General features: G+C 38.2%; 1 protein-coding gene across 1 annotated transcript in view; it reads left to right on the forward strand.

The window, feature by feature from the left end:
- The window catches only part of VPS26A (vacuolar protein sorting 26 homolog A (S. pombe)), a 54,885-nt gene that overhangs the window by 30,907 nt on the left and 13,457 nt on the right, over positions 1-10,521 (forward strand). The window contains exons 4-7 of the mRNA XM_011927105.1: positions 2,613-2,688; positions 3,785-3,941; positions 4,821-4,985; positions 8,696-8,802. Of these exons, the coding sequence (XP_011782495.1) occupies positions 2,613-2,688; positions 3,785-3,941; positions 4,821-4,985; positions 8,696-8,802 (505 nt within the window). The remainder of the gene's footprint in view (positions 1-2,612; positions 2,689-3,784; positions 3,942-4,820; positions 4,986-8,695; positions 8,803-10,521) is intronic.

Consider the following 10,521-nt stretch of genomic DNA (forward strand, 5'->3'; position numbering starts at 1 on the left):
AGTAGCTGGGATTACAGGCATGTGCCACCACGCCCAGCTAATTTTTGTATTTTTAGTAGAGATGGGGTTTCACCCTATTGGCCAGGCTGGTCTGGAACTCCTGACCTCAAGTGATCCACTGTCCTTGGCCTCCCAAAGTGCTAAGATTACAGGCATGAGCCACAGTGCCTGGCCTTTTTTTTTCTTTTTTTGTTTGAGACAAGGTCTTGCCCTGTTGTCCAGGCTGGAGTGCAGTGGTGCAATCTTAGCTCATTGCACCTTTGATCTCCTAGGGTCAAGCACTCCTCCTGCCACAGCCTCCCTAGTAGCTGGGACTACAGGCACATGTGCCCCAATGCCCAGCTAATTTTTTTTTTTTTAAATTTTTAGTAGAGACGGAGTCTCACTATATTGTCCAAGCTCATCTCGAACTCCTGACCTTAAGCAGTCTTCCTGCCTCTGCCTCCCAAAGTGCTGAAATTATAGGCATGAGCCACCACACCTAGCTTGGAATTTTATTGCTAACATACATAGTTTACAGATATCTTTCTCAAATTGAAAAGTTATAAATTTGGCTGGGTATGGTTGCTTGAAGCAGGATTGCTTGAGGCCAGGTGTTCGAGACCAGCCTGGGCAATATCTTGAGACTCCACCTGATTCTCTACTTTTTCTTTCCTTTTTCTGATTTCTCTGTTCTTTGAGGGTAAGATTATATTACCAGACTACATACACTTTTCAGTAGTAGCCAGCACAGGGCTAGGTACATTCAATGAGCAAGTGAATACATGAATATACAAAACACAACCAGAACCTTAGAAAATGAGAACCGGGTAGGACTGTAAACATATGCAGAGAAACACCCATCATGGGGCAGGCTGGCTTCAAGTCTAGACCCTGGTCATCTCACAGTGAACTAATGGTACTTAAACGGAGCCCTGACTCCCACGCCAAGCGATGTGAAATTGTATCCTTGACTGTCTCAGGTAATATTTAGAGAAGAAGAGTGTTATCAAGAAAGACAATTGAGAAACAACCTATATGACCATATAGGGGATTCAGCAGGTAAATGGGGTATAGCCAAACAGGAGAATTCTTTGTAGATCTGGCCGGGTGTGGTGGTTCATGCCTGTAATCCCAGCACTTTGGGAGGCCGAGGTGGGTGGGTCACCTGAGGTCAGGAGTTTGACACCAGCCTAACCAACATAATGAAACCCCATCTCTACTAAAAATACAAAATTAGCTGGGCATGGTGGCACATGCCTGTAATCCCAGCTACTTGGGAGGCTGAGGCAGGAGAATCGCTTGAACTTGGGATAGGAGGTTGCAGTGAGCCAAGATCGTGCCACTGCACTCTAGCCTGGGCAACAAGAGCAAAACTGTCTAAAATAAACAAAAAAAAGAATTCTGTGTAGATCTTAAAGATGAGTTTGCGGCCAGCACAGTGGCACATGGCTGTAAGCCCAGCACTTTGGGAGTCCAACGTGGCAGAACTGCTTGAGGCCAGGAGTTTGAGACCAGCGTGGGCAATATAGTGAGACCTCATCTTTACAAAAAAAATTTTTTTAATTAGCCTGCATAGTTATGCATCCCTATAGTCCCAGCTGTTTGGAGGCTGAGGCAGGAGGACCACTTAACCCTAGGGATTCAAAGCTATAGTGAGCAATAATCATGCCACTGTCCTCCAGCCTGGGTGACAGAGTGAGACTCTTTCTCTTAAAATATGTGTGTGTGTGTGTATTTAAGATTTCCACTTGGCAGATATATGAGTTTAGGGATTTTGAGATTATATACTTTACTCCAAAAGTATGTAAGATAATGGCCAGGTGCAGTAGCTCATGCCTGTTTTCTAGTACTTTGGGAGGCTGAGGAAGGAGGATCATTTGAGCCCAAGAGGTTGAGGCTGCAGTAAGCTAAGATTGTGCCACTGCACTCCAGCTTAAGCAACAGAGTCCTTTCTGGGGTGGGGGGCAGGAAAGTATGTAAGATGAATCATACTTGAATTTAAATCTTTAGGCATTCTGTTTTTATGGTGGGTAGGAGACTCAGGACAAAAGGCACTGCTTTTAAGGTCAGGAATTATAATAATATATTGGTTACAGAAAACTGGAAGTGATACATCAATTACAATAAGTATGAAGCTATGATTTGACCCACAAATTTCTGAGCATTGTCCATAATATAGTCCTAGTTGTGTGGATGTTAGTCTTGCTTGATTTAAATGTCCTGGAATTGCATCTGTTTTTAGGTCAGTTCTTGAAATTAGTAATTATCTCACATTAATATGCTTTTATTAGTCATAGAATTATTTAACTGTTTGATCAGAAAACAAGTATGAATAGTTGAAGGCTGTTCCCTTCTTTGAGTCTTTTTATAGTTCTCCAGCTATTAAGGATTCCTTCTTAACAAAGCAGACTTTGTGTTGATGTAAGTAAGAGGTTCACCCATGATTGTGTATAAATAAATTACACCTTCTCTGGTGGTATAACATCATCCTGATTTAGGTATGTGGTGGTGTCTCAAACTTCAAAAATGAATACCTGAAATATTTATATATTGCATTCATCTGAAAGGAAGCTACTAGTAGGCCCACTCAAAGGATTGTTAACATCTCTTATAATTTCATGTTTTGGCAGGTAAACCTAGCCTTTAAGCAACCTGGAAAGAGGCTAGAGCACCAAGGAATTAGAATTGAATTTGTAGGTCAAATTGGTGAGTTTTAAAATAGTATTACTTCTTTTTCTTTGATAACTGAATTTGAAGAGGGTTGGATTTTGCACTGAAATAATTGAATTAGAGCTTAGCTTTGTAGAAGGAAGGAATTGATTTTGCATAATAAAAGAGAGGACTGACTTTATAACTATATTAAATTGTGTTTCTTTGACTTGTATGAAATAATATTTATCATTTCATGATATATATGAAACTACCGGCCTTGAAAAATAATTCAAGTAAATTAGTTGACCTACTGAAATTTTTGTCTGCCTACGTTTTTCACCATCCTTATAATTAGCAGCCTCACCTTCATTCTTCATCTTCTAATTACCCATGCCATTTGTCTTCCTGATCTAGTGTGTGCCTGTAGCCAGACTCACCTGTGTCAACACAAAATTCCATGTCAGAAGGAAAGGTGTAGTTTCTTCTTGACTTAGATCAACTTATGTACATTTCCATAAATTATTTCAGATACATGCTTTATTTACTAGGGAGTTAAACTGTATATACATCTTTCTATACTGCAGATTCACAAGAGAAAAGAAAATATGTCTTTATAATACTGTCTACATAACCAGGCTTAAAATTTAGCTAAGTTTCACTGTACATTTTTAAAGTATCAGAATTGGAATGGGTAGATATCTATTCTGACTGAGAGTGTACTTATATGTCTATTCTGACTGAGAGGCAAGTTGTAGTAATTGATAGTTTTAGTCTTTTTGTGTTTTGTAATTTTATGAAAGCAATATATTTGCCTAACTAAAGCAAAACAGAATTTTTTCCTTGTCTGGGGGAAGTTCAAATAATTGCTGGTAATGTGTCAAATGGCTTCATATTGGGAGAGCCCCAACTACATCAAAGGAATGAACTCATTTTTAATAGAAATTTTCATTGTGCTATGCCACTTGACAAAATCTTTTATGCCTACATGAAGTATAATTATAAAAAGGATAATGGAATTCAGAGCATAGGTCTAGTTTATTGGAGATAAACTTAATAATTCTTTTGGTAAAAATTGCGTTTGAAGTAGACATTTGGGTTTTATTGAAATGGATATTAAATAATTGATCTTTCTGCCTTTTAAAATTTTTAGAGCTTTTCAATGACAAGAGTAATACTCATGAATTTGTAAACCTAGTGAAAGAACTAGCCTTACCTGGAGAACTGACTCAGAGCAGAAGTTATGATTTTGAATTTATGCAAGTTGAAAAGCCATATGAATCTTACATCGGTGCCAATGTCCGCTTGAGGTATGAATGTGTATTATAAACTGTAAACAGAATCAAAACCAGAAAGTAGTAACTACTGTTGATACCTTATTTGAACCTCTAATTATAATTCTAGATTGGAAGATTTAAGATTTTTTAAAATTCTGTCACATACTTTGGCTAATGCTGATTTGAGGTAATAGAGCGTTCTAACATTATAGAGTTAGACAACATTGCTATGAGACATTTCAGTTATACACTTCCTTGGTATGAATTGTCCCTTATGTACTTCATTTGTCATGTAAACTGAATTGCCTTCTAAAACCACTAGTTTCCCAGAAAATCTCATTTAGTATATGGTTCAGAAGTAATCTGGAGTACCAGAGAGGCTCTGATACATCTAAAGTGACACAAGTAGTGGATGGCAGAACAGGAGTAGGAACCTAGTTTTCTAACCTCTCAATTCAGTGTCCTTTCCCTTCACTGAGTCTGTATGCAGGAAGCCAGGGATGCCTCAGATTCCAGGGCATTTGAGGATATTAATCTGAATGCATCAGGTCCGAGATCCTGCTTTCTCTGTTTAACTTGGCATTATCTATCTGGAACTGGGTTTGACAACCCAAATTTCAAATAGCAGTTCCTTAAAGAAGTGATCTGGAGAGGTTTCCTCAAGCAGGCTTGACGACAGCCCTCCAAACTCATCTGTAAAGTATTTACACTATTCTTAAAATTGAACTTTGTATTTTTTTTTCATGTTAGGGGCATTAAAGAAAATTGGAACTCCTTTGTGAAGTAGTGAAGTAAGTTGATCCCAAAGGAGGTCCAGCAAGGAGAAGGCTTAGTTGCGGTTAATGTTTGCTGATTTAAAACATGAAAATTTATTACAGGTGATTTAACTCATCCTCTCTTTTAACTTTGTAGGTATTTTCTTAAAGTGACAATAGTGAGAAGACTGACAGATTTGGTAAAAGAATATGATCTTATTGTTCACCAGCTTGCCACCTATCCTGATGTTAACAACTCTATTAAGATGGAAGTGGGCATTGAAGATTGTCTACATATAGAATTTGAATATAATAAATCAAAGTAAGAACCTTTCTCAGATAAGTTGTTCAGGGAAAATTCAAAAATTAGCTTTTCAGGTCTTTGTCAATTGGTCAAAGTAAGGATAGAATTGACTGATGTTAACAGATCAACAGGATCTCTGAGCTAAAATAAATTTTAGGAGTTTGGTCTGGCTTCGACCCAGTAAAGGTGTCTTTTATGTTCTATTGCTGATGAATCTCTGCTTGGCCACTTTGTGTAGAGGATGTCACTATCTCAGAAGGCAGCCAATCCTTCTGAGGATACAGTTTATCTTACTGGCTTGACATTACCCCTGGCCATCTCTTTTCACATATTTGCACCTTTACCACTTAATCACTGTTAATGTCCCCTTGTATATCATTCCATGGGGGGAGGGGGAAGGTATATATGTTTATATATGTTGTATTTTTGCAAAACTGGCTCATACTTTGTGTTTAATGCCTTTTTAAACTTTATTATGGGAAATTTCAAGCATATACTAAAATATTTGAACGGTATACTGAATAATATAATCAATCCTCATGTACACATTGCCCAGCTCCAACAGTTATCAACACACAATAAGGTTTATCTGTATTCAGCTCTCATACTCCCCATGGGTTATAGTGAAGCAAATTCCAGACATTTAACCCATAAAATTTTATATCATTTTATCAATTAAATTATATATCTGGAATTTGCTTCACTATAAATGGGAAGTTGTATTATTTTATGCATGGACTAAGATATTCTCAGAAACATTACTTATATGAACAAAAGATTGCCATTTAAATGCCCACTGGTATTATAACAGTTAAATAAATTATGGTCCAGCCATACTGTGGAATGCTAAAGAAGGGTTAAAAAGATTGAGGCCAGGTGCAGTGGCTCATGCCTGTAATCCCAGCACTTTGGGAGGCCAAGGTGGGTGGATCATCTGAGGTCAAGAGTTTGAGACCAGCCTGGCCAACATGGAGAAACCCCGTCTCTACTGAAAATACAAAAAGTAGATGGGCGTCATGGCGCACGCCTATAATCCCAGCTACTCGGGAGGCTGAGGGAGGAGAATTGCTTGAACCTGTGAGGCAGAGGTTGCAGTGTGCTGAGATCGCGTGACTACGCTGCAGCCTGTGTGACAGAGCGAGACTCCCTCTCAAAAAAAAAAAAAAAAGGTTGAGACATATGTATTTAGTTATCCAGAAGCGTGTCCATGATATATTATTAAGTGAAAAAGTTGGCCATAAAAACAGCATGTGTAGTACTATTTCATTTCTGTAAAGTACTCATGTATTTTGATATAAATAGGAAAGAGTCTGCAATGATATTCTGTTGTTAACAGTGGTTATCTGTAAAGGATGAAATTATGTATTGACTTTACATATCTCTTATTTAAATGTTATATGACAAGCTTGTTTTCTGTGTCTATTCAGAAAAAGTTTTAAAAAGTTATATATCATTCTAAATATAATTACAGTACTCTTATATCTAAAAATATTAGTAATTCCTTAATATCTTCATACACCCAGGCAGTTTTCACATTTCCCTAATTGGCTCACAGATATCTTTCTTTTTTCACATGCTTTGTTCAAATCAATATCTAAACAAGGGCCACACATTGTGTTTGGTTGTTTGAGCCTTAAATTTTTTTAATTTATAGGTTTCCCTTCTGTTTTTTTTAATTAAAGTTTGTTTGTTGAAGTAATGGATGTACCCTGTATTATCCCCCTCCTACCCCAGTCTTTTGTTACTTTATTTTTATTGGTTGTCACTCCCAGGTTTATATCACTGAAAATGTAATACGTATGGCCTTCAGAATCTTAAAATTATATTGTTGATGAAATTATCAAATAGTTTAGGACCTGAAACTTACCACTGAAGCTTGCCTTCAGACTGACATAATTTTACACACACACACCCCCACACACATAGAGAGTTGTTTGTTTGTTTGAGTTTTGCTCTGTTGCCCAGGCTGGAGTGCAATGGCGTGATCTCGATTCACTGCATCCTCTGCCTCCTGGTTCCAAGGGATTCTCCTGCCTCAGCCTCCTGAGTAGCTGGGATTACAGGTGTTCGCCACCATGCCTGGCTAATTTTTGTATTTTTAGTAGAGACGGGGTTTCACCATGTCGGTCAGGCTGGTCTCAAATTCCTGGCCTCATGATCCACCCGCCTCGGCCTCCCAAAGTGCTGGGATTATAGGCGTGAGCCACTGCACCCAGCATATTTTATTTTTATTTTTTAGAGTCGGAATCTCTGTCGTCCAGTCTAGAGTGCAGTGGCACGATCTCAGCTCACTGCAACCTCTACCTCCTGAGTTCAAGCGATTCTCCTGCCTCAGCCTCCCGAGTAGCTGGGATGACAGGCATGTGCCACCACGCCCGGCTAATTTTTGTAGTTTTAGTAGAGACGGGGTTTCACCATGTTGGCCAGGCTGGGTTTGAACTCCTGACCTCAGGTGATCTGCCCACCTTGGCCTCCCAAAGTGCTGGGATTACAGGCGTGCCCGGCCTGACATAATTATATTAATCAACTCTTCAGATACAATTTTGAGAGCCAAACCTGGGAGGAGGCTAAAAAGTCCTCTGGATATTATAGGGATTCCTGAGTTTATTACCACATCATTACAAGGTATGTGGGAGCAACCTTTGGTTATTAGATATAACAACAGCAGACTCAACCCATGTAGGTAGTCTCTTTAACTTTGTCTTTGTGGGCAGATGATTTATGTTAGCTGCACTCTTGTAGAACTTGAGTAATAATGACACCAAACTCTGTGTCTTTTAATGTTGAAAATATCTTCATATGCCAAATATTTCAAGCATTTTTTTGTGTGTGTTTGTTTTGAGAAAGAGTCTGGCTCTGTCACCCAGGCTGGAGTTTAGTGGCATAATCATGGGTCACTGCAGCCACAATCTCCCAGGCTCAAATTATCATCTCACCTCAGCCTCCTGGGTACCTTGGATCACAGGCATGTGCCACTAAATTTTGCACCACCCAGCTAATTTTTAGAAGAGATTACATCTCACTGTGTTGCCTAGACTGGTCTCAAACTCCTGGGTTCAAGAGGCCCAAAGTGCTGGGATTACAGGTATGAGCCACTGAGCCCAGCCGGAACAGTTACCCAGGGTAATTATTTTCTCTGAGGTAGTAAAAGTTTGATTCCTTATTTGCATAGTGAAACGATGAATACTTTTTTCAAAAAAAGAACACTAAACAATATGAATAATCAGAAAGGTTTTTTTTTTTTTTTTTTCTGGTGAGCCAAAGTTTTATTTATTCATTTGAAGTATTCTCTGATGACATACTGGCCTGAGATTCCTTGCCATAGTTCTTAACTACTGCACAATTGCAGCCGACCACTTTACAGGGTTTCCCCTGTCTGTCAGTTTTATAGAGGCTTACACATTCGCCAGTTTCTTGTCATCAACTGGGGTTCAGCACAAAGGGCCTCCACCAACTTAACATACATGGGCTCATCACGATTAGATGCAAGCACACAAAAATGAGCTTTGTGCCTGTCTAAGGCTTTGGCAGCTTTGCAAACTCCACATGCTAGGCCATCATGGATGAGGTGGTCTTCAGCACCTCTTGTAAAGCCACTGTGCCCAGCCTCAAAATGGTATTCTTAAATAATTATACTAAAAATGTCTATCAAAGTCTTTTAGGACATAGTTCACTCTTTTTGCTTGTTTTTAAACTGATATTTAGTGAGATATGTTCTTCCCCAATAGGTATCATTTAAAGGATGTGATTGTTGGAAAAATTTACTTCTTGTTAGTAAGAATAAAAATACAACATATGGAGTTACAGCTGATCAAAAAAGAGATCACAGGAATTGGTAAGTTGAAAAAAGTATGTAAATTAAAATTATTTTAGTTGACATTTTTAAAATCTTAAAATATTGTTTAAACATAATTAATTTGATATCCACATTGAGTACTAATTTTGCTAGTTAATATTACTGGCAGTAAATTATTTAATGTTTTAAATTAATTTTTGATGTCCGGAATTTATTTTTTATAAAAAGTTAATTTTTGAATAGGTAATAAATTCCCATGGTTCAAAAATAAAATGTAAAAGAGTATACAGTAAAAAGTATCTTATTTCTGTACTCTAGCTACTCATAGGTAATATGTTTATTATAAGTTTAAAAATCCTCAGTGGAGCAGGTCAAAACTCCTGTGCTGATCAGTAGTGGGATTGTGCCTGTGAATAACCACTGCACTTCAGCCTAGGCAATAGAGTGAGACCATTCCAGAAAAGAACAAAAACCAAAACTTTCAAGTTAGTTATTATGTATACAGGCAAGTACCTATGTATAACACAAACCCTTTTTTACTTAAATGGTGGTGTATAATGCATACTTTGCTCTGCCACTTAGTAGTGCATCTTAGAGAACTTTCCATACCAATGTGTAGAATACTTTATTTTTTTAATAGTTTTCCGTTTTATTGATACACTAGAATTGAACCAGTCTGCTGTTTGTGGACATACAGGTTGTTGTTTCCAGTCTTTTGCTATTACAAATAATGTCATTTTGCACGTGTGCAGACATGTGTGCAAGATAAAATCTTAGAAGTGGAATTCACAGGCTAAACAGTATATTTATTTATAATTCTTCCACCCTTTTTGTGGCAAACAGGGTCTCACTATGTTGCCAAGGCTGGTCTCGAACTCCTAGGCTCAAACTGTCCTCCCACCTCTGCCTCCCAAAGTGTTAAATGATTACAGTCATAAGCCATTGCACCTGGCCATTTATAATTTTGATGCATGTTATCAGTAAGTCTTCTTTAGGGATTATACCAGTTTGCATTGCTATCAGCAGTGAATGTAGGAGAGTGCCTCTTTTTCCCCCATATTCTCATGAGCACAATGCTGTAAAAACTTTTAGCCAGTTTGATGGGTAAGGGGGGAGATACTACTCCATTGTAGTTTTGGGATTTTTCTTATGGATTCTTTTTCCCTCACTGCTTTATTGGGGTATACGTGGCAAATAAAAATTTTATATATTCAAGGTGTATGATGGAATGTTTACATTATGAAATGATTATTACAGTCAAGCTAATTAATACATTCCATTGTAGTTTTAATTTTCAGTTTTCTTATTGAGGATGAACATCTCTTCATATGAATAAAAACAATTTTTATTTTCTGTAAGCCATTCATATTCTTTGCCCCATTATCTATTGGATTATTATATTCTTTTTTTTACTTATTTGTAGAAACTATGTATTAGAGAAATCAATCCCCCTCCACCCTTCTTTTTGAGACAGGGTCTCACACTGTCACCCAGGCTGGAGTGCAGTGGTACAGTTACAGCTCACTGCAGCCTTGAACTCCTAGACTTGAGCAGTCCTCCAACCTCAGCATTGTGGGTAGCTGGGACCACAGGCACATGCCACCACACCCACCTAATTTTTTATTTTTTGTAGAGACAAGGTGTCACTATGTTGCCCAGGCTAGAGTGCAGTGGTACAGTTACAGCTCACTGCAGCCTTGAACTCCTAGACTTGAGCAGTCCTCCAACCTCAGCATTGTGGGTAGCTGGGACCACAGG

The sequence above is a fragment of the Colobus angolensis genome, unplaced genomic scaffold, assembly GCF_000951035.1.
Source record: "Colobus angolensis palliatus isolate OR3802 unplaced genomic scaffold, Cang.pa_1.0 Scaffold12, whole genome shotgun sequence".
In the NCBI taxonomy this organism is placed as follows: domain Eukaryota; kingdom Metazoa; phylum Chordata; class Mammalia; order Primates; family Cercopithecidae; genus Colobus; species Colobus angolensis.